General features: G+C 43.7%; 1 protein-coding gene across 4 annotated transcripts in view; it reads left to right on the top strand.

Moving 5' to 3' along the window:
- The first annotated feature begins 3,743 nt into the window (after window positions 1-3,743).
- rell1 (RELT like 1) overlaps window positions 3,744-25,637 on the top strand; it is a 57,824-nt gene continuing 35,930 nt past the window's right edge. The window contains exons 1-3 of one of the 4 annotated variants that reach the window (XM_065021972.1): window positions 3,929-4,017; window positions 8,035-8,160; window positions 15,996-16,220. In XM_065021972.1, coding sequence (XP_064878044.1) covers window positions 8,127-8,160; window positions 15,996-16,220 — 259 coding nt within the window. In that variant the 5' untranslated portion in view covers window positions 3,929-4,017; window positions 8,035-8,126. Of the gene's footprint in view, window positions 4,018-7,813; window positions 8,161-15,995; window positions 16,221-25,637 lie in introns of those variants that run through there. The other 3 variants (XM_065021973.1, XM_065021970.1, XM_065021971.1) reach the window with 3 other exon arrangements.

Genomic DNA, 25,637 nt, shown 5'->3' with positions numbered 1-25,637 from the left:
TATTTATTTTTTATTTATTTCACCTTTATTTAATTAACCAGGTAGGTAAGTTGAGAACAAGCTCTCATTTACAATTGCGACCTGGCCAAGATAAAGCAAAGCAGTTCGACACATACAACGACACAGAGTTACACATGGAATAAAACAAACATACAGTCAATAATACAGTAGAAAAATAAGTCTATATACAATGTGAGCAAATGAGGTGAGATAAGGGAGGTAAAGGCAAAAAAAGGCCATGGTGGCAAAGTAAATACAATATAGCAAGTAAAACACTGGAATGGTAGATTTGCAGTGGAAGAATGTGCAAAGTAGAAATAAAAATAATGGGGTGCAAAGGAGCAAAATAAATAAATAAATAAAATAAATACAGTAGGGAAAGAGGTAGTTGTTTGGGCTAAATTATAGGTGGGCTATGTACAGGTGCAGTAATCTGTGAGCTGCTCTGTGAGCTGCACTTAGGTTGGAGTCATTAAAACTTGTTTTTCAACCACTCCACAAATGTATTGTTAAACAAACTATAGTTTTGGCAAGTTGGTTAGGACATCTACTTTGTGCATGACACAAGTAATTTTTCCAACAATGTCAGGAATTGTGAAAAAATGAGTTTAAATGTATTTGGCTAAGGTGTATGTAAACTTCCAACTTCAACTGTATGTAAATATAATGTTACTTCACATGGACAGTATGGTAAAAAAGTGTTATCAAAATTGTTTAGTAATTATTCATGACAAAATTAAATTAATGTTCATTTCCTCACTATCAAGTCTCCATGACAACAGGTGTGACAACAGTTAGACCCCTATGCCAAAGCCCACAACAGTGTCTCAGGGTGTCTTCCCTACACGGTCATTTTAAAAGGTGGACTCAGAGATATGACGTAGACGAAGAAAGCAAACAGCATAGTGGGTCAATTTCCGCAAACAACTAAGAGCGTTGACGTGTGACGCTCAACTTCTCCTCTTTTTTTGTAGTGCCCTGGCTACCAGGCTGTGAACAGAGTGAAGCTAACCCGTGCACATGTACAGACACTGTGTGAAAGCAAAGTGTTTGCATCTCACACATTCCAATATCTCCGGTGCTGCTCGTGTCAAAGTCATGTCGCGGAGTCTACCTTTTTAAAAATGTATACAACTTGATTAGGTCACTTTTCATTCTGATAATTGAACTCTAAGCCGTGCTTGACTTGGGAAGGAGCTCACCGGAACCGAGTACATGCATAGGCCGTCATTGAAAATAAGAATTTGTTCTTAACTGACTTAGTTAAACTGCCTAGTTAAATAAAAGGTCAAATAAATACAAAAAAATGTCTGTACCGGTATTCAGCTCCTGTACCTCTTATTGAACACAATGAGAGACAATAAGGTCAGGGTTCAACGCAGGCAAACATTGTGGAACTTTGTAGATAGAACTATTAAGAATAAAACTGACCTCATTCTGCATGTCACGGGTGCATGTTTGTTCTACTAAATATATTTATATCTGAATGTTCTGCAACATTGTGCCCTAATTGAGATGCTGTGCCCCAACAACCCCAGGTGACCCAATTCCCCTTGCCTCATTTCTTTTAATACCCACATAAAAAGGTGAAATGGTTGGAAAGCTTTCTGCTGTATATTGTCTAAACCTATCAACCCCTCTCAGATCAGTGACCATGAAGGAAATTATGTAAAGAAAGGAAACAAGGAAAGGAGGATAGTAAGGACTTGGCGTCAATCTAGCCACAAGAGGGCAGAAACCCATCAGAATTGTCACATACGTAAACTGAACAAAAATATAAATGCAACATGTAAAGTGTTGGTCCCATGTTTCACTAGCTGAAATAAAAGATCCCAGAAATGTTCCATACGCACAAAACTGTATTTCTCTCAAATGTTGTGCACAGATTTGTTTCCATCCCTGTTAGTGAGCATTTATCCTCTGCCAAGATAATCCATCCACCTGATAGGTGTGGTATATAAAGAATCTGATTAAACAGCATGATCATTACACAGGTGCACCTTGTGCTGGGGACAATAAAAGGCCACTCTAAATTGTGCAGTTTTATCACACAACACAATGCCACAGATGTGTCAAGTTTTGAGGGAGTGTTCAATTGCCATGCTGACTGCAGGAAAGTCCACCAGAACTGTTGCCAGAGAATTGAATGTTCATTTCTCTACCATTTGCAGCCTCCAACATGGTTTTAGAGAATTTGGCAGTACATCCAACTGGCCTCACAACCGCAGACCACGTGTATGGCGTTGTGTGGGCGAGCGGTTTGCTGATGTCAACATTGTGAACAGAGGGCCCCATGGTGGCGGTGGGGTTATGGTATGGGCAGGCATAAACTACGCACAACACAATTGCATTTTAATCCATGGCAATTTGAATGCTGAGGTCCATTTTTTTTAAGGGTATCTGTGACCAACAGATGCCTATTTGTATTCCCAGTCATGTGAAATCCATAGATTAGGGCCTACATGAATTTATTTCAATTGACTGATTCACTCATATGAACTGTAACTTAGTAAAATCAATCATATATTGTCGCATTTCTATTTTTGTTCAGTATACAGCACCATAACTTACAGCAGTCTGTGCATGTGCAGACTGATCGACAACGCCTGTCTGCTTGTTAGAAAAGGATATGGCTCCACCTAGGGGTAGTTTGATGTATTGATCTTTATTTTTGTATTTCTTTTTTAATAAGGCGCACGCATGGGGATGTCCACTTCACCCAGAGATATGACCATGCTGTAGATACACCTAGCGGACTGAAACGTCACTGCTATCTAGTCTTAATTAAAATGGCAAACAAATTCATTACCAGCAGTTATTTCAAAGTATTTGACCCTGCTGGTCATCTATGAACATCGTGGCCATGTTCTTTTATAATCTCCACCCAGCACAGCCAGAAGAGGACTGGCCACCCCTCATAGCCTGGTTCCTCTCTAGGTTTCTAGGGAGTTTTTCCTAGCCACGGTGCTTCTACACCTGCGTTGCTTGCTGTTTGGGGTTTTAGGCTGGGTTTCTGTACAGCACTTTGAGAAGGACTTTAGAAATACATTTGATTACATTAGCTACCTAAATATTAAATAAACTCATCAGGAGTAATAGAGAATTTTAAATTGAAAACATGCAGGATACCCCTTTCCGTTTTATACAGAGTTACGCTTGTTCGAGTAGCACCCCTCACAGACGTTGTGTTTTTTTTGTTGGTGAGATGAAACTGCCAAAACTCTGAAAGGTATTATTGTAAAACAAGATTAGTTGAAGCATAAAATGTTAGTCTGTAATCAGTAACAAGGCGTTGGTATGTTCACAGATTAAATGCCACGTTTACGTTCATGGTTCACGCATGGCTTTTCTTACGATTTTATGGATTTTCTTAATTAAGATCCTAACAATTTACGTATGGATTTTCTTACGGTCCCGACATTCGACCTTTTGGCAGGTATCTGGCTCCATAGCCAAACGCTGAAATTACGGATACAACTTTCTCTGCGCACATATAATTATCATAGTTCATATACACGCCACTAAAAATCCATCCATTTGCATGTTTCTGTTAGTTCGATACATCCTGACAAATTACACCATATTACTGGCCTGCTAATGTGCCTGGACCTTGTACGCTAAACTGCAGAGGAAAAACCCCATTACTCATCCAAATGGTTACCCAATCAGACAGGCGACGGAGCAGTTATTACGAAGTGAACCACGCCTTTGAGTCGTTTTTCAAACGACATAGGCTATTCACTGCAGTTTGACTTGAAAACAAGAACATGCTTCATTACATTGTGTTGTTGTTTGCCTAAGTACGATACATTTATTGTCCCTAAAAAAACCTGAAACAATAAGCTTTTTTTCCTTTCAAGTTAAGGTGTTTTAAGGCGGCAGCATGCTTGGAAGTCGAAACAGTTGGGTAAAATATATGAATTTATTTCATGACGAAAGTTTTGGACTTCAGCGAGGGATTTTATGGAGGAAGGCGGAAGTTCGGAGCTGAAGTCTACGCCCCTTCGTCGGTGATTGGTAGGGATTATTTCATTAAGTTTTGTTGTCATTCAATGAGAGGCGATTCGTTTTCATGCACTTTTTTCCCCCATTGAAAAATACAGCACCAAACGTTTTAATTAGATGTACAATTATGCGAGTAAGATCTCTTCGGCACAAACGTAGAAATTAATGACATCTTTTTTATTAATGACATCTTTTTTTAGTTATCTTAGTCAGAATTGATCTACTTTAAGGAAGCATATCCTGGTCATGTCGTCTCAAAAGGGGCAAACAGTACTATTGTCGCCATTTTTATTGTTTTTCAAGTCCACCACAGTGGATGTGTCCTTTTTTAAATAAATACAAATATTTAACTAGGCAAGTGAGTTAAGAACAAATTATTATTTACAATGATGCATACACCGGATGACACTGGGACAATTGTGCACCAACCTATGTGACTCCCAATCACAGCCAGTTGTGATACAGCCTGGATTTGAACCAGGGTGTCTGTAGTGACACCTCAAGCACTAAGATGCAGTGCCTTAGACCACTGTGCCACCCCATAAATGCCCATAAAAACACGGAAATGGTTCCAATGGTTTTTCAGCCATTAATTTTTCACATTGTCAAAGCTCCTGCACCATGGAGTGAAACCACTGCTACACCTGGCTATCAGCGGGGCCTTGTCTGGCATCGAAACAGTTCATTCACCATGGAGTGAAACCACTGCTACACCTGGCTATCAGCGGGGCCTTGTCTGGCATCGAAACAGTTCATTCACCATGGAGTGAAACCACTGCTACACCTGGCTATCAGCGGGGCCTTGTCTGGCATCGAAACAGTTCATTCACCATGGAGTGAAACCACTGCTACACCTGGCTATCAGCGGGGCCTTGTCTGGCATCGAAACAGTTCATTCACCATGGAGTGAAACCACTGCTACACCTGGCTATCAGCGGGGCCTTGTCTGGCATCGAAACAGTTCATTCACCATGGAGTGAAACCACTGCTACACCTGGCTATCAGCGGGGCCTTGTCTGGCAGCGAAACAGTTCATTCACCATGGAGTGAAACCACTGCTACACCTGGCTATCAGCGGGGCCTTGTCTGGCATCGAAACAGTTCATTCACCATGGAGTGAAACCACTGCTACACCTGGCTATCAGCGGGGCCTTGTCTGGCATCGAAACAGTTCATTCACCATGGAGTGAAACCACTGCTACACCTGGCTATCAGCGGGGCCTTGTCTGGCATCGAAACAGTTCATTCACCATGGAGTGAAACCACTGCTACACCTGGCTATCAGCGGGGCCTTGTCTGGCATCGAAACAGTTCATTCACCATGGAGTGAAACCACTGCTACACCTGGCTATCAGCGGGGCCTTGTCTGGCATCGAAACAGTTCATTCAGCCTCATTTATTCCCCTTAAAAAAAACATAGCTGATATGGCTGACTTGCTTAAACAAATGTGGTTTCTACTGAAAATTGAGATGTATAAACTATGGTATAAGGGGACAACGAGCAGAAGAGAGGCAGTCCGTAATTTAGATGAATACATTAATGAGTGAGCTAGGGCCGACGTAGTCTAACTATTTGTTCAGAACTTTTGAAATGTACAGCGACAGAATTCAGAACATGGGCTGTTCTTACAGTATTCTCCCTGTACACCAAGTCAGAACTGTAGGATAAATAAAGGGGTAATATAAGCAGACGATGAAAGCTCTTACAATATTCGATGATGGCATTTCTCTAAAACAGGTTATAGGCTACATGTGCACCACCAAGTCAGAACAGTAGGAGGGGGAAAGGGATCAAATGATTATGGTGAGGCACATGAGCTACTAACAGCTTACTACACAACATACACTTAGTATTACTTTCATAGCTACAGTATACATATCTCTCTGGCATATTACATCATTTATGCAGCAGCATACAATACATTTTTGAACTCCCCTTGTTGTGCTCACCTGAACAGGAAGGTGGCGCGGCGGTCCTTCTTGTGGGTAAATCTTGTCATCGAACTTTGTCATCAAAGTCTGGCATTCTCTTGCTTTATGGTACTTTCAAGACAACTGGGAACTCTGAAAAAAACAAGGTTGAATCATGACGGCAGTGATCTTCAGGTCGTAGCTCTAGAAAGAGGCCCGAATTCCCGACTTGGAAATCTGAGTTGGATGACCATTCAAAACCATATTTTCCCAGTTGGAGCTCATTTTTTTTTCCAGAGTTCGCAGTTGTCTTGAACTCTCTGAAGTCTGAGATTTCCGAGTTTCCAGTTGTTTTGAATGTGGCAGAGGTCATGCTGTCGTGACAGGAAAGAGACCCTTAAACCCAGACTTGGGACCACACACCCACTCCACTGAATAGCAGGCTAGTGATTGCTTTGCAACGGTTCCAGTTAGCCACTGTTTCCTTCCCAACCACTCATTGTTGAATTTGCCATCTCAAACTTGTTGTGTAATCATTTCTCTTCATATGACAAGAAATTAAAAGCATTTGGCCGTAGATTGTCAACTTGATTCAAGGTGACTGCTTGCTAGCTAAGATTTTGAAAGTATGACGTTGCCATGATCAGTCCAATCAAATCTACCGTATAGATAACGTGATTACATAATGTTATCTGTGGCAAAATGACCTTGAGCCTTCTTGGATGGGCACGTCTAATGTAACTCTATGGCAGCACCCAATGGGCTTGAATTTTCGAGCTCTCCTTGAAGATTTTGCGGTGAAGTAGTGACCCCTGAATGACAGAAAACTGAGCCAATCACGACGCAACTAGAGAACATTGCCAACCCCTAAACTCCGCTGGCTGCCCCCCCACCACCACCATCACCACCACCACCCCCCTCACCACCACCACCACAGAAAGCACTAAATTAGGCTGAAACACCTGCATTTTGGAGCTGCCTTACTCAAGATAGCAAAAAAGAGACCATGTTTGTATGCAGCTTAATTAAAGCAATATTTTTTTGTACATTATTTGCAAACTGATATGTCACACATATTAATGCCAAAATAACATGCAAAACAGGCAACAGCAAAAACAGGTGGGTCTCAAAACAGGTGGGACTGAAAACAGGTGGGGCTCAAAACAGGTGGGACTGAAAACAGGTGGGGCTCAAAACAGGTGGGTCTCAAAACAGGTGGGTCTCAAAACAGGTGGGGCTCAAAACAGGTGGGTCTCAAAACAGGTGGGGCTCAAAACAGGTGGGTCTCAAAACAGGTGGGACTGAAAACAGGTGGGGCTCAAAACAGGTGGGTCTCAAAACAGGTGGGACTGAAAACAGGTGGGGCTCAAAACAGGTGGGACTCAAAACAGGTGGGTCTCAAAACAGGTGGGGCTCAAAACAGGTGGGACTCAAAACAGGTGGGACTCAAAACAGGTGGGTCTCAAAACAGGTGGGGCTCAAAACAGGTGGGTCTCAAAACAGGTGGGACTCTGCACTTGCCCTGAAAGATGGGTTTCCCTTGAAGGGGAATACATTAAGAGGCATAAAAACAATACACACGATTAAGATAATATAAAACCTTTTAAACGTTTTCACTGTGGGAAATATATGGTAGCCTAACAAGCTAATATACCACAGTATATTACATTGGTCAATTCTATTTGGACGTAGGCCTACCACTATATTATCCAAAAGAATGAATATAAACTTTTTTTTAATATATATATATATTTTTAATGAAGCTGGAATTTATACCCATTTTATTTCTGATTACAGATCAGTTTTTTCGCACAGACGTAGCGCTCGTTAAAGAAAGTATGGTACAGCTTTAAGAAAAGGGTGTTCCTCCCGAACTCGGATACGAATGAGGAAATACAAACTCGATTCAGGGCAAAAAGTCCAAATGAACGCGCCTCCCTCGGTTTCCACTAATTACCACAGCCAAAGTAAAAAATTACAGTATCGCAAAAATGAATGAAAACAACAAATAGCTTTTTGATCTTAATTGAAGGTTATGTTTAAAATCACATTGTGAGAGAATTGAAGAAATAGGCGGGGTTTGTGACTGTAGTGACCACCATATCCCTCCCTCCACAGACAGTCCTCCTTGGTCGTAGGTGCCAGCGTCCAAACTAGACTGCCACACGCCGAAAACATCGCCACACAGCCGGGCAGTAGTAGTTTTGAGCATGGCTAATTCAACTGGGATCAGTGTTGTACCACGTAAGTTATCAACTTATTTATCTCGTGTTTTGGACCAATTCTCTCATCCGCCTCCTTAAATGAAATCAATGCAGACTCAGTTGAACTTGTGATTTTGACATCTTCATTTCTCTACAAGTTGCACCATGAGATACAGATCAATGTCATGTGTATGTACCGTGGTTACTTATAATTGATTCATAGTCGAGGTTTCTGTAAGGTGCGGCTGGGTGGACACCACGACCTTTCAAAATCCTAACATCGCTGAGCCTTTCAAATTAAACGACCGTCTCTCCGGTAATATTTGTTTTGTGTGGCGCGCGCACTAAACGATGTTACACTACAAGAGTCTTCACTGACGATTCTCGATACCATGTTGTCTGACGAAAACAATGATTTGATTAGATTTTAACGTAGTTACGAGCTGTGGCTCAAAGCAAGTCTCACAAAGTCAGACATTCACGCATACCATACAGTTCAAAATCTAGCAAACATTTTGAATTGAATAACGTTGTTTGTGAATTTCAGAGCTGTTTTTGTTTTGCTTTTTTGTTGTTGCTTTGGTTCAAAGCAAGTCCAAAACTTCTACTGGAAGGCATCGCTCCAGGATGGAGCGTCAACACATTCTGCCTGAACAGCGTCATCTCACTGGCGACTTCTCCTATTGGCTATTGCAGATCACCGTTCTCAAAACTTTTCGTGCCACATTTTACGCTACAAAGAGCATTATATATTGTTTTTGTGATGATTCAAATCAAACCTGTTTGAAAATGTCGGGACGTCTAGGACTGCTCAAAGACGAGATCGGTAGCCCTCCGATTGCGTCTTTTACCCGCTCACGTTGAACGAGCGTCGGTACACACTACACAAAATCGTGTAGTGTATACCCGGTTTAGTTGCAACAGAGTAGCCTTACATAACCTGCTATTGAATAGCCAACAGCAACTTGGACTTAGGTTAACATAGTAAAGGAACATCCGGGACATACAAATAACTGATATACACTAACATGATCAAATGTTCAGCAAGCAGGTGTCCACATACATCTCATTCCAAAATCATGGGAATTAGTATGGAGTTGGTCCCTCTTTTTGCTGCTATAACAGCCTCCACTCTTCTGGGAAGGCTTTCCACTAGATGTTGGAACATTGCTATGGGTACTTGCTTCCATTCAGCCACGAGCGTTAGTGAGGTCGAGCACTGAAGTCAGGCGATTAGGTCTGGCACGCAGTCGGCATTCCAATTCATCCCAAAGGTGCTTGTGGGGTTGAGGTCAGGGCTCTGTGCAGGCCAGTCAAGTTATTCCACACCGATCTCAGCAAACCATTTCTGTATGGACCTCGCTTTGTGCATGGGGGCATTGTCGTGCTGAAACAGGCAAGGGCCTTCCTCAAAACTGTTGCCCAAAAGTTGGAAGCACAGAATCTAGAATGTCATTGTATGCTGTAGTGTTAAGATTTCTATTCACTGAAACTAAGGGGCTGAGCCCGAACCCTGAAAAACAGCCCCAGACTGTTATACCTCCTCCGCCAAACTTTACAGTTGGCACTATGAATTGGGGGCACATAGCCTTCTCCTGGCATCTGCCAAATCCAGATTTGTCCGTCAGACTGCCAGATGGTGTCGTGTGATTCATCACTCCAGACAAAGCGTTTCCACTGCTCCAATGGCAGTGAGCTTTACACCACTCAAGCTGACTCTTTGCATTGCGCATGGTGATCTTAGGCTGGTGTACAGCTGCTCGGGCCGTAGAAACCCATTTCCTTCAGCACCTGACAAACATTGTGCTGACGCTGCTTCCAGAGGCAGTTTAGAACTCTGTGCTGAGTGTTGCAACTGAGGACAGACTATTTTTATGCGTTTCGGGACACTCGTTGGTCCGGTTCTGTGAGCTTGTGTGGTCTACCACTTAGCGGCTGAGCCGTTGTTGCTCCTAGACATTTCCACTTCTCAATAACCGCACTTACAGTTGACCGAGGCAGCTCTAGCAGGGAAGAAATATGACAAACTGACTTGTTGGAAAAGGTGGCATCCTATGACGGTGCCACATTGAAAGTCACTGAGCTCTTCAGTAAGGCCATTCTACTGCCAGTGTTTGACTATGGAGATTGCATGGCTGTGTGCTTGATTTTTACACATGAAATGTGTACTGTCCACATACTTTTGTGTGTGTATGTAGTTTTAGTTTACGTTTGTGTTAATTAATGGATGTCCATGTTACAAATTGCAGTTTGTACAATATGTTAGGGTAAGGGTTAGCTAACAGTATTTCATTTTTGGATAAAAAGACGTGCCCGTTTTAAGCGCAATATTTTGTCACGAAAAGATGCTCGAATATGCTTGGAATTGATAGCTTTGGAAAGAAGACAGTCTTACGTTTCCAGAAATGCAAAGATTTTCACTGTGAGTCCCTTAGAACAAATGTTTCGGGCAAAACCAAGATGTATGACCGACCAGGAAATGCACAGGATTTCAGTTAATGATCTAAAATGGTGAAGTTGTCCATGATGAGATGTGTGTTTGAATCTTTTGGTTTGTTATAGATATACCCTGACCAACCAAGTAACCTTTAGTCTTATGGTACGATTGGTACGGTAACATATCATATTAATTTAATCTCCCTGGGTTTTTCGTCTACAATGTTACGTCTAGTCTGAGACCAGCCTGCCTACAGTGATACAAAATTTCATCACCAAAGTGGATACATTTGCCAAGGGCTATGCTTTTGAATTTCCTGTGAGGCACGTTGCATAGGCTGTCCAACCTAGTCCTGTGTTTCTGTTGTCACCTTGTGCAAAATATAAAACTGCAGCTATAATAGGCCAATCCTGACCTATTGCACTCTTTTTAATGTAAATGTGTACTGTTCTAATTGTAAGGCGGTATGGGCAGTAAAGAGTAGTGTGGGTATAAACATGTGGCGTCCTGTATGAAGATGAGGCATCCACAGGAAGAATGACTTCTGCTGTCTGGTTAAAGAATTTTAAATTTAATGCCCAAACCGGTATAAACGCTCTCATCATTTACAATGTGAAACGACAAGCATTAATTCCATTTGAGTGGAGGAAGACCAGAGTTATTATTGCCATTGACATGCCAAGAACAAGTCCTCAAACACACATGACTTTAAGTTCCTGCTTTGGCTCTAAGCTTTCAGACCCTCCTGTACAATAACATAGGATATGACCTTTGAGGATATGGGGGTTCTGCTTCGTCCTCCTTCGTGACCAACACAGCTTTGTGACCATGCAGCTGTTGTCTGTCGCTCACAAAAGGCCCAAAACGTAATCCTCAGCCTTGGGTTTGATTAAACACAAAAGTTCAACACGTGGTTTAAGCACGGGAGTGTAGACCTGCACGTGGTTGTAAGATGTGTGTCCCCGGTCTGTCCGTTCCTCTGCCGGGTGCGTAGGCCGGAGCAAGGAGGGAATCCGAGACAGCAGCCGAGTCTTGTTCCTAATGGGCAGGACACTCCTAACTTCGTTTTGTTTATCAGTGGCTGTTACAGGGAGAGAGTTTTGACATGCATAAAATTCAGGGAATTCTCTGGACAATTAGGCATAAATTTCACCTAAAAGTAGGTACTTTTTCTTACGTTCTTTTGTGACATCAGACTAGCCTGATTATGCTCCAATGGTATTTGTATGATTCCGGTTCAGTGATTTATAGCCATGTTAATACATTCTTTAACTCGTTATCTTTGTCTAAAATGTAATACAAGTAGTTGGACAGCCTCATGGGGGAAAAAAGACAACCACATCCTCTCATCTGTCCTCAGTGGAACCATTCCACTTGACACGTAGCAGGAAGCTCCCCTTTTTTTAGCCTTCTTCTAGGTCCCGTTGAACAGTAAACTTACCCAGAGACCTGTGTTGACATAAACCTCTGGTCCTACCAATGAAAATAGTTCCGTACACCTACAACACGTCTGGGAAGTTACTGCTTCAGTGAATGTCAACCACTGGACAATAATAACTGGCATTATGTGGTCCTTTTGACATAAACCTTCTTTAGGAAGGGGATGACTGTGCCATTATGAGTTCCCCCGTCTCCTCGTCTCTTTAATTAACCAATCGACTTTTGATATAGTCTGGTATTGTTCAAATGGATGAGGATACTATTGGTTTCCTCAATGGCTGAATTCGCCTACAACATAGTTTCAGACGTGTGTGTGTGTGTGTGTGTGTGTGTGTGTGTGTGTGGCATAGTGCCACTGCTAAGGAATATGTAGAGACCAGGGCCTATGATATTAAACTAGTTTAATCCAAACAGGCGTTTTATGTGTAAAGTGAGGGATGAGGCAGGAGAAATGTAACCATTCTCAAATGAATTTAATTTTTTATTTTTACCTTTTTATTTTACTAGGCAAGTCAGTTAAGAACAAATTCTTATTTTCAATGACTGCCTAGGAACAGTGGGTTAACTGCCTTGTTCAGGAGCAGAACGACAGAATACACTGAGATATGGATGCAAGGACTGACCGTCCATGATATAACAAATTATAGTTGTAACTAGGTTGAGGCTATACAGTGTTTGTAAACAAAACATTGGAGTAAAATAGGCTCATATTTTGGGTTCTGATGTGGTACGACACACACATCCATATCTTGACCCCCCCACCAAACATTGGATCTGTTGGCAGGTAACTGGGATGGATACACTAAGGTTCCGTGACCCGGTTCGTAGCCCGTAACAAAGAAGGAGACGACGCGGAGATGGAAAAATAACTTCATTTAATAAATATATTTGTTAACCATATCCAGGTCACAGTGTAGTGTGAGTGCCAAAACAAATACAATGCAAAGAAGCCCCCAAAAGGCCACAACCCCAAAAAAACAACAGTATGCCTGTGTGGAGAGAGTCTCCTCTACGTATTGGGGGGGGGAGGGGGAAGAGGTGTGTCCCATTTCACGGACGACCCTCGTAGCTCCGCCCACTGACATCCTATAAGGGAAAACGAGAACAGAGAGAAAGAACTCGTCAGACAGTGTTCGGAGTAGACCACAGTCAGATGCTTCAGGGGGAGAGGGACAATGGGGGAACAAAGACACACACACACACCCACCGAGAGTGGTATGTTTGTACATCGTACAGTCACATGTAGACACCATCACATAGAACACACAGTCACTAGACACGCTCTCACTCCCTCGCACACAGACGGGATGCACACCGGAGGAAAACACAATGACCCGATTGTCTGCTTCATGTGGCACTGGATGGGAATGTCTCACGTGGGAAATGTCAGGAGAAGACGGGGGAAGATACGCACTGTGATCTTTGACCCCCCCCCCTCATACCTTTCCCTCCTGTGAGCCAGATTCAGTCAGGAATATCTAAGACAGTCTTGTCTGAAATGATTGACACCCTTGATTTAAGGGTATGATCTTTAACCCTCTAACTTTCTCACTCATTATTTACGATTCATTCAGGATTATCTGTAACCATGGTAACATCCACATTTAATGTAGAAGTGTTTAGAAACATATATTCTTATTTACAATAAAAGTGACTCCAAAATGACACATGATTTACCATTAATTTATATTGGGCACAAAATAATCTGAAACGCAACCATCGCGCACTAGGATTGTGGGACCAAACCATCACCAGTTATCTCAGCTCTGTGAACATGGATGAACAACACGGAACCAGGCTAAAGGTTTTTGTGTGTGTGTGGGGGGCACCTTGTGGTTTTGGCCTCAGTCAGTCACAGAGGAAGTGGAAAGATTTTCCCCAAACTAAAGAGACCTTGTGGTGTGTGTGTCACTCCATTCCTGATGGCACATGGATGGCCGGCCCCCGTCCAAGCAATGGCCCTTAGAGTCCTGATAAACAAGTCTGCCAACTGGCCTGATAAACAAGCCTGCCAACTGGCCTGATAAACAGGCCTGCCAACTGTCCTGATAAACAGGCCCGCCAACTGTCCTGATAAACAGGCCCGCCAACTGTCCTGATAAACAGGCCCGCCAACTGGCCTGATAAACAGGCCCGCCAACTGGCCTGATAAACAGGCCCGCCAACTGTCCTGATAAACAAGCCCGCCAACTGTCCTGATAAACAGGCCCGCCAACTGTCCTGATAAACAAGTCTGCCAACTGGCCTGATAAACAAGCCTGCCAACTGGCCTGATAAACAGGCCTGCCAACTGTCCTGATAAACAGGCCCGCCAACTGTCCTGATAAACAGGCCCGCCAACTGGCCTGATAAACAGGCCCGCCAACTGGCCTGATAAACAGGCCCGCCAACTGTCCTGATAAACAAGCCCGCCAACTGTCCTGATAAACAGGCCCGCCAACTGTCCTGATAAACAAGCCCGCCAACTGGCCTGATAAACAAGCCCGCCAACTGGCCTGATAAACAAGCCCGCCAACTGGCCTGATAAACAAGCCCGCCAACTGGCTTGATAAACAAGCCCGCCAACTGGCCTGATAAACAAGCCCGCCAACTGGCCTGATAAACAGGCCCGCCAACTGGCCTGATAAACAAGCCTGATAAACAAGCCCGCCAACTGGCCTGATAAACAAGCCTGCCAACTGGCCTGATAAACAAGCCCGCCAACTGGCCTGATAAACAGGCCCGCCAACTGTCCTGATAAACAAGCCTGATAAACAGGCCCGCCAACTGTCCTGATAAACAAGCCTGATAAACAAGCCTGCCAACTGTCCTGATAAACACTGCTTTCACCACAGTCCTGCTCTGTCTTGCAGATCTCTCTCTTTCTGCTTCTCTCTTTCTGCTTCCGTCTTTCTCTCCAATAAACTTTCCCAGAGAGCGTATGTTGAGGGAAAACAACGGCGCGAGAGACGAGGAGGGGAGAGCTGGAAAGTTACAGGGATTACAGTCTCCCTGGAGTCAGCAGTCTCCCTGGTGATACTGACATTCTGTCTTTCTCTCTCTCCTCTCTTGGCCATTTTCTAAAGGGCTGTCGGCGGACATGACAGCCCGCAGCGCTGGGGAGAGAAATATGGGACAGCACTTTTTATCCAGCGAGCGAGGAAACATGAAAGCACTGTCGACATTCATTATCACCTGAATGAGTGTTGAGTTCAGTTGCGACGAGCGCTTAAATCCTCCCTCTGCTGACTAGTAGGAATATCTGGTGCCACTCAGCATATGAGTCAAAATGTGACATGTCAGTGGTGACTAGGTCGTAAATTGAATTATGACTAATGGAGTGTCTTGTGGTTACCACACATGCATTATCCATTTAGTTCATCTCTTGACAATATGTAATGGTCTTATTTTTTTCCATCTTCCTTTCCTTCTCTCATCCCCCTTTTCGCTCTCCTTCTCATCTGGTATGGTTTTACATTGTTACTGTCATTTTGACATCAACCTACTGTAGGAAGGGTATTCTCTGTGCCATTTTGACATCAACCTACTGTAGGAAGGGTATTCTCTGTGCCATTTTGACATCAACCTACTGTAGGAAGGGTATTCTCTGTGCCATTTTGACATCAACCTACTGTAGGAAGGGTATTCTCTGTGCCATTTTGACATCAACCTACTGTAGGAAGGGTATTCTCTGTGCCATTTTGACATCAACCTACTGTAGGAAGGGTATTCTCTGTGCCATTTTGAGTTCCCCCCCTTCCACACTTTTCAGTAACTGATCAACTTTGATATCTGATATTGTTACTGAACGGCAAAACTGACAAATTGAAGAGGACACTATGGGTTGGCTTTATTTACCAATACATACACTCACACTCACAGGGCCCACATTGAACCATCATAAAATCCTCATCTTTCTCTCATCCTGCCCTTTTTCTCTCTCTCTCCTCATCACCTCTATCCATATCCCCTTTTTCTCTCTCTCCCTTCCACCTATCCTCCACCGGTCTGCTTTCTAGCGGGTCAGACAGCGGGGGGAGGTAGCAGCGCAGGAGACGACCATGTAAACCCAGAGTACATAGCCTTCGTCCTGGTGCCGGTCTTCTTCCTCCTGGGTCTCCTGGGGGTCTTGGTGTGTCACGTCCTGAAGAGGAAGGGTTACCGCTGCACCACCGAGGCTGAGGATGAGGAGGAGGCGGCTCGGGTAGCAGAGGCAGAAAAGAAGGATCTGGAGATGTGTACAGGTGAGAGATTTAATATTTTCTCATTTAGGGGTTCCTATGCCAACCGGGATTTGAAACTTAATGGTTCACGATCCTCTGTACACTAACGCTTCAAATTTGGTTCTCTATGCTATTGTTCTGGTTGTTGCTGTAGTCAGTCATGACTTGAGTAGAAAGTTATGCATTGAGACTGGGTGCCTTTAAAAAAAATAATTAAAACATCTTAGGTCTATTGGGAGAAACCTTGGTTAAGACTATTCGGTTGGGTTTAGTATTGGATGTTCCCTGTAAACACTTTTACTATTGCAACATAGAAGCTTATTGTTTAGTGTTTTTAGATTGCCTGAGTGACCAAGATGCGTTACAGAGTGTTTCGTTTGTCTCGAAAGATAATCAAGATGTCGCAATAGTTTCTCAACAATTGTGAACGTTGTCATTCTGTTTAACTGGCAATGTTTTCTGCCACTGGTTTAATCTTCACTTCTCTGGTCAATACCATTTAGGTGGAGGGGGGGATTTTATCATTAGTGTCATAGAACTATGAGTCAGAGCATGGAAGTGAGGTCAGGGTCATCAAGCCAAATATCCCCACCTACTCCAATAGTAATGGACCATTCCGTGTTATTACTGTATGACTGTATATGGGAAGGAGATGGTACTTTGTTTAACCAAGTGCAACGTTTACATGTTTTTATTGAACGAGGCAAAGTCGGTTAATTAAGAACCAGTTCTTGTATTACGATGACGCCCAAACCCTCCCGTAACCCGGACGACGCTGGGCCAAACCCTCCCGTAACCCGGACGACGCTGGGTCCAATTGTGACGCCGCCGTGCGGGACTCCCGATCACGGCCAGTTGTGACACGGCCCTGGATCGAACCAAGGTCTGTAGTACTGAGATGAAAGTGAGGGAACATGTATGATGCGCCATCGCCGCCACCTCAAATTTAGACTTTTTAAAGGCCTCTGCAACTGTTCCCGAGTTCCAACACAACCACCACGTTGGAGGGGAAATGCACCTGATACACCTGGGCTCCATGAAAGACCATCTAATGTTATGGGTCACGTACACGTGTTTAGCAGGTGTTATTGCGTGTGTAGAGAAATTGCTTGTGTGTTTCTAGCTTCAACAGTGCAGTAATATCTAACAATGCACACAATCTAAAGGAATGGAATTAAGAATCTATAAATATTTGGACTAGAAATGTCAGAGCGGCATAGACTAAGATACAGTAGAATACAGCATATGAGATGAGTAATACAAGATATGTCACCACTAAAAGTGACTAGTGTTCCATTTATTAAAGTGGGCAGTGATTTAAAGTCTATGTATATAGGCAGCAGACTCTAGTGATGGCTATTTAACAGTCTGATGGTCTTGAGATAGAAGCTGTTTTTCAGTCTCTCGGTCCCAGCTTTGATGCACTTGTACTGACCTCGCCTTCTGGATGGCAGCGGGAGAACAGACAGTGGCTCACATGGTTGTTGTCCTTGATGATCTTTTTAGCCTTCCTGTGATATCAGGTGTAGCAGCCTCTGCTAGTATGAAAGAATGCATGTTCTCTCTCTCTCTCTCTCTCTCTCTCTCTCACACCTGTTCTTTCTGTCTCTACCACTTATTAAAGCCATTGACATAGAGCTGCATGCCTGGTCTTTCCTAAAGGAAGGTTGAGACTTCAGTCTTTTGTAAAGGGTTAAGGGAATTTTCTTTCCTCTCTCACCTTTCACCTACAGAATAGGGAGGTTCTTTCGAACAGGACTATGGCATTCCCATTAGAGGTTGGGCCTTTTAGTGTGCCTTCTGCAGGGCATAACATTAACACCCGCTGTTTGCGGGTAGATTTGGGTATTGGCGGGTAAGAATGTCCATTAGACCAGCCACGTTGGCGGGTGGTCAATTTGCATGGTATTACATTCGCGAATGAAGAAAAAAACAGTCAAGTATGAGAACATGTGCGAGTTTGGGTTAGAATCATGCAGCTGTTATTAAAGTATTTCTGCTGTTTTGTTCCATAGCTGCTAATTGCACAAAGAAAGACGGAATTATACAACCCACCCTACGCAGCGGTACTGCTTGGCAGGGGGATCTGTGCGCACTGAGTGACGCGCGATATACATTCGTTTTCGGAGGCGCTGCGCACAGGCATACACGTTGATCAAGTTTACTCGAACGTCTACAAAGTGAGACTTTCGCCAAGTGTTTCTTGTCAATTTACATTGCTTTGTTCACAAGCTCGGGTTTTTCAACGTTAGTGTGCTGCTTCCACTGATAGTGACGGGACGCCCTAGTCTGATCCTAAATCTCTCACACACACGTGACAGAACTCGAGTGGCCCTGTTACCGCGGTAACCTCCCGCCCTTAAAGGGGCAGCTGAACATTTAGTCTCGTCTCTATTATGGTTAAAATACTCGAGTTACAATTTTTTTTAATGAAATTGAGCAATATAACAATATTACTTCTTACTAATATTTCTTGCTTTAGAAACACTACCAAGCATGTTCATCTTTTTTTGTTGTTGATGCAATTATGGTGAAACAATATTTTGGTTGGTAAACCATCTGAGTGGCATGTAGATAATAAAAAAATCTACCTGCTACAGTGGCTGGTGGAACAAAATGTACATTTTAGCCACGGACTGTCTGAAACCTCTAGTCTCTCCAGGCCCAACCCCTCTTCTTTCCACATTGTTTAGAGACAAAAGAGTTGGAAAGAACCTTGTTTATTTTACACTCCACTTCCTGGTTCAATTCTGAGTCAACCAGGGTTAGAGAAGGAAAGGGGGCGGTTTACTGTAGATGGGTTGGGGGTTACTGTAGATGGGTTGGGGGGGTTACTGTAAATGGGTTGGGGGTTTACTGTAGATTGGTTGGGGGGTTTACCGTAGATGGGTTGGGGGTTTTACTGTAGATGGGGTTGGGGGGTTTTACTGTAGATGGGTTAGGGGGGTTACTGTAGATGGGTTGGGGGGTTACTGTAAATGGGTTGGGGGGGTTTACTGTAGATTGGTTGGGGGGTTTACTGTAGATTGGTTGGGGGTTTTATTGTAGATGGGTTGGGGGGTTACTGTAGATGGGTTGGGGGGGTTACTGTAGATGGGTGGGGGGTTTACTGTAGATGGGTTGGGGGTTTTACTGTAGATGGGTTGGGGGTTTTACTGTAGATGGGGTTGGGGGTTTTACTGTAGATGGGGTTGGGGGGTTTACTGTAGATGGGTTAGGGGGATTACTGTAGATGGGTTAGGGGGGGTTACTGTAGATGGGTTAGGGGGGGAGCAAAGGCCATTTTTTGAAGAATGTTTCACAATGTGATATATTGATATACGTTAATCATTTAATCTAAGGGACAGGTTTTGTTCAGTTGCGCACACCGTGGCAAAACCTTTTGCAATGGGAAGTAAATATCTGCCTTCTTCCAATTGGACAAGTTCAGCAACTACCTCTCTGTTTCAAAACACTTTCTTGGTTTCAACAGATCCCGACCACAGCTACAGTGAGGCAAAAAAGTATTTAGTCAGCCACCAATTGTGCAAGTTCTCCCACTTAAAAAGACGAGAGGCCTGTAATTTTCATCATAGGTACACTTCAACTATGACAGACAAAATGAGAAAAAAAAATCCAGAAAATCACATTGTAGGATTTTTAATGAATTTATTTGCAAATTATGGTGGAAAATAAGTATTTGGTCAATAACAAAAGTTTCTCAATACTTTGTTATATACCCTTTGTTGGCAATGACAGAGGTCAGGGTAGCCTAGTGGTTAGTGTTGGGCTAGTAACCGGAAGGTTGCAAGTTCAAACCCCCGAGCTGACAAGGTACAAATCTGTCGTTCTGCTCCTGAACAGGCAGTTAACCCACTGTTCCTAGGCCGTCATTGAAAATAAGAATTTGTTCTTAACTGACTTGCCTAGTTAAATAAAGGTAAAATAAAAAATGTTTTCTGTAAGTCTTCACAAGGTTTTCACACACTTGCTGGTATTTCTGCCCATCCCTCCATGCAGATCTCCTCTAGAGCAGTAATGTTTTGGGGCACTGTATGTGTACTGTTTAATGATGTAGCAGGTGTCCATATACTATACACCATGAGTGTCTCATCTTGAACACAGGAAGTATAGCTCATTCCCCCTAAACTTCAGACACAGACAATCTCTAGCGGTTGGAGGATTAAATCACATTTAAATCAACATTTTAAATGGAAAATAACGTTTTGAGACTGAAGACGCCGATTTTCATTGTAGTTTATGTAAGTTTGGTTTTGAGAGTAAAAAATAAAAAAGTTATTTTTTAAAATTTTTATAGGTTTTGAAAACTCTATTTAACTTACATAAACTGCAATGAATGAAATATATATATACACACAGTTGAAGTTGGAAGTTTACATATCAAATCAAATCAAATTTTATTTGTCACATACACATGGTTAGCAGATGTTAATGCGAGTGTAGCGAAATGCTTGTGCTTCTAGTTCCGACAATGCAGTGATAACCAACAAGTAATCTAACTAGCAATTCCAAAACTACTGTCTTATACACAGTGTAAGGGGATAAAGAATATGTACATAAGGATATATGAATGAGTGATGGTACAGAGCAGCATACAGTAGATGGTATCGAGTACAGTATATACATATGAGATGAGTATGTAGACAAAGTGGCATAGTTAAAGTGGCTAGTGATACATGTATTACATAAGGATGCAGTCGATGATGTAGAGTACAGTATATACGTACGCATATGAGATGAATAATGTAGGGTAAGTAACATTATATAAGGTAGCATTGTTTAAAGAGGCTAGTGATATATTTTTCATCAATTTCCATCAATTCCCATTATTAAAGTGGCTGGAGTTGAGTCTGTGTGTTGGCAGCAGCCACTCAATGTTAGTGGTGGCTGTTTAACAGTCTGATGGCCTTGAGATAGAAGCTGTTTTTCAGTCTCTCGGTCCCAGCTTTGATGCACCTGTACTGACCTCGCCTTCTGGATGATAGCGGGGTAAACAGGCAGTGGTTCGGGTGGTTGATGTCCTTGATGATCTTTATGGCCTTCCTGTAACATCGGGTGGTGTAGGTGTCCTGGAGGGCAGGTAGTTTGCCCCCGGTGATGCGTTGTGCAGACCTCACTACCCTCTGGAGAGCCTTACGGTTGAGGGCGGAGCAGTTGCCGTACCAGGCGGTGATACAGCCCGCCAGGATGCTCTCGATTGTGCATCTGTAGAAGTTTGTGAGTGCTTTTGGTGACAAGCCAAATTTCTTCAGCCTCCTGAGGTTGAAGAGGCGCTGCTGCGCCTTCTTCACGACGCTGTCAGTGTGAGTGGACCAATTCAGTTTGTCTGTGATGTGTATGCCGAGGAACTTAAAACTTGCTACCCTCTCCACTACTGTTCCATCGATGTGGATAGGGGGGTGTTCCCTCTGCTGTTTCCTGAAGTCCACAATCATCTCCTTAGTTTTGTTGGCATTGAGTGTGAGGTTATTTTCCTGACACCACACTCCGAGGGCCCTTTGACAAATGCATTTAAACTCAGTTTTTCCACAATTCCTGACATTTAATCCTGGTAAATTCCCTGTCTTTAGGATCAGTTAGGATCTCTACTTTATTTTAAGAATGTGAAATGTCAGAATAATAGAGTGATTTATTTCAGCTTTTATTTATTTCATCACATTCACAGTGGGTCAGAAGTTTACATACTCAATTAGTATTTTGTAGCATTGCTTTTTAAAAATGGTTTAACTTGGGTCAAACGTTTCGGGTACCCTTCCACAAGCTTCCCACAATAAGTTGGGTGAGTTTTGGCCCATTCCTCCTGAGAGAGCTGGTGTAACTGAGTCAGGTTTGTAGGCCTCCTTGCTCGCACATGCTTTTTCAGTTCTGCCCACAAATGTTCTATGGGATTGAGGTCAAGGCTTTGTGATGGCCACTCCAATACCTTGACTTTGTTGTCCTTAAGCCAGTTTGCCACAACTTTGGAAGTATGCTTGGGGTCATTGTTCATTTGGAAGACCCATTTGCAACCAAGCTTTAACTTCCTGACTGATGTCTTGAGATGTTGCTTCAATATATCCACATAATGTTCCTCCGTAATGATGCCATCTATTTTGTGAAGTACACCAGTCCCTCCTGCAGCAAAGGTCCCCCACAACATGATGCTGCCACCCCCATGCTTCACGGTTGGAATGGTGTTCGGCTTGCAAGCCTCCCCCTTTTTCCTCCAAACGTAATGATGGTCATTATGGCCAAACAGTTCTATTTTTGTTTTATCAGACCAGAGGACATTTCTCCAAAAAGTACGATCTTTGTCCCCATGTGCAGTTGCAAACCGTAGTCTGGCTTTTTTATGGCAGTTTTGTAGCAGTGGCTTCTTCCTTGCTGAGCGGACTTTCAGGTTATGTCGATATAGGACTTGTTTTACTGTGGGTATAGATACTTTTGTACCTGTTTCCTCCAGCATCTTCACAAGGACCTTTGCTGTTGTTCTGGGATTGATTTGCACTTTTCGCACCAAAGTACATTAATCTCTAGGAGACAGAACGCATCTCCTTCCTGAGCAGTATGACGGCTGCCTGGTCCCATGGTGTTTATACTTACGTACTATTGTTTGTACAGATGAACGTGGTACCTTCAGGCGTTTGGAAATTGCTCCCAAGGACGAACCAGACTTGTGGAGGTCTCCATTTTTTTTTTCTGAGATCTTCACTGATATTCCCATGATGTCAAGCAGAGGCACTGAGTTTGAAGGTAGGCCTTGAAATACATCCACAGGTACACCTTCAATTGACTCAAATGATGTCAATTAGCCTATCAGAAGCTTCTAAAGCCATGTTGTTAGATGACACTACAGTGGTAGGCTTGATTACCAATAACGACGAGATGGCCTACAGAGAGGAGGTGAGGGCCCTCGGAGTGTGGTGTCATGAAAATAACCTCACACTCAACGTCAACAAAACAAAGGAGATGATCGTGGACTTCATGAAACAGCAGAGGGAGCACCTCCCTATCCACATCGACGGGACAGTAGTAGAGAAGGTGGAAAGTTTTAAGTTCCTCAGCCTACACATCACGGACAAACTGAAATGGTCCACCCACAGACAGCGTTGTGAAGGAGGCGCAACAGCGCCTCTTCAACCTCAGGAGGCTGAAGAAATTCGGTTTGTCACCAAAAGCACTCTCAAACCTTTACAGATGCATCCTGTCGGGCTGTATCACCGCCTGGTACGGCAACTGCTCCGCCCACAACCGTAAGGCTCTCCAGAGGGTAGTGAGGTCTACACAACGCATCACCGGGGGCAAAGTACCTGCCCTACAGGACACCTACACCACCCGATGTCACAGGAAAGCCATAAACTGCCTGTTCACCCCGCTATCATCCAGAAGGCGAGGTCAGTACAGGTGCATCAAAGCAGGGGCCGAGAGACTGAAATCAGCTTCTATCTCAAGGCCATCAGACTGTTAAACAGCCACCACTAACATTGAGTGGCTGCTGCCAACACACTGACTCAACTCCAGCCAGTTTAATAATGGAAATTGATGTAAAAATATATCACTAGCCACTTTAAACAATGCTACTTAATATAATGTTTACATACCCTACATTACTCATCTCATATGTATATTCTGTAGTCTATACCATCTGCTGCATCTTGCCTATGCCGCACAGCCATCGCTCATTCATATATTTATAGGTACATTTTCTTATTCATTCCTTTACACTTGTGTGTATAAGGTAGTTGTTGTGAAATTGTTAGATTACTTGTTAGATATTCCTGCACGGTCTGAACAAGAAGCACAAGCATTTCGCTACACTCACATTAACGTCTGCTAACCATGTATAGGCGACCAATAACATTTGATTAAAGCCATGACATCATTTTCTGGAATGTTCCAAGCTGTTTAAAGGCAAAGTCAACTTAGTGCATGTAAACTTCTGACCCACTGGAATTGTGATACAGTGAAATAAACTATTGTTGGAAAGATTACTTAGGGCATCTACTTTGTGCATGACACAACTGACTTGCCAAAACTATAGTTTGTTAACAAGACATTTGTGGCGTGGTTGAAACACTTAGGTTGGAGTATTTAAAACGTGTTTATGTAAACTTCTGACTTCAACTGTATATATACACACACACACGCACACACACACACACTGTGGGACACGCTGTATATTGTACAATTAGACTGGCCGACAGACCACATATCATCCATCTTGTAACCTACATTTTTCACACTCAATTGTATTTTAGTATTAAACTTATCTACTTTCCCACAACATAAGATTTATCACTCTCATATTTTTACAACTGCAATAATCACAAAACATTGATGGCTTGATAACAACACTGTTGAAGGTAATATATTACTTAAACGCTGTTGAATATGCCGATAATGCGTGGTGCTACATTACCTTCCTCTGGGTCACCCAGGCAACAGACCTTCCACTGGGTCACCCAGGCAACAGACCTTCCACTGGGTCACCCAGGCAACAGACCTTCCACTGGGTCACCCAGGCAACAGACCTTCCACTGGGTCACCCAGGCAACAGACTTTCCACTGGGTCACCCAGGCAACAGACTTTCCACTGGGTCACCCAGGCAACTGACTTTCCACTGGGTCACCCAGGCAACTGACTTCCCACTGGGTCACCCAGGCAACTGACTTCCCACTGGGTCACCCAGGCAACTGACTTCCCACTGGGTCACCCAGGCAACTGACTTCCCACTGGGTCACCCAGGCAACTGACTTCCCACTGGGTCACCCAGGCAACTGACTTCCCACTGGGTCACCCAGGCAACTGACTTCCCACTGGGTCACCCAGGCAACTGACTTCCCCACTGGGTCACCCAGGCAACTGACTTCCCACTGGGTCACCCAGGCAACTGACTTCCACTGGGTCACCCAGGCAACTGACTTCCACTGGGTCACCCAGGCAACTGACTTCCACTGGGTCACCCAGGCAACTGACTTCCACTGGGTCACCCAGGCAACTGACTTTCCACTGGGTCACCCAGGCAACTGACTTTCCACTGGGTCACCCAGGCAACTGGGTCACCCAGGCAACTGACTTTCCACTGGGTCACCCAGGCAACTGACTTTCCACTGGGTCACCCAGGCTTTCCCACTGGGTCACCCAGGCAACTGACTTTCCACTGGGTCACCCAGGCAACTGACTTTCCACTGGGTCACCCAGGCAACTGACTTTCCACTGGGTCACCCAGGCAACTGACTTTCCACTGGGTCACCCAGGCACTGGGTCACTGACTTTCCACTGGGTCACCCAGGCAACTGACTTTCCACTGGGTCACCCAGGCAACTGACTTTCCACTGGGTCACCCAGGCAACTGACTTTCCACTGGGTCACCCAGGCAACTGACTTTCCACTGGGTCACCCAGGCAACTGACTTTCCACTGGGTCACCCAGGCAACTGACTTTCCACTGGGTCACCC

This window comes from Oncorhynchus nerka, linkage group LG8 (assembly GCF_034236695.1).
Source record: "Oncorhynchus nerka isolate Pitt River linkage group LG8, Oner_Uvic_2.0, whole genome shotgun sequence".
Classification (NCBI taxonomy): domain Eukaryota; kingdom Metazoa; phylum Chordata; class Actinopteri; order Salmoniformes; family Salmonidae; genus Oncorhynchus; species Oncorhynchus nerka.
This window is presented reverse-complemented; position numbering and strand designations above follow the sequence as displayed.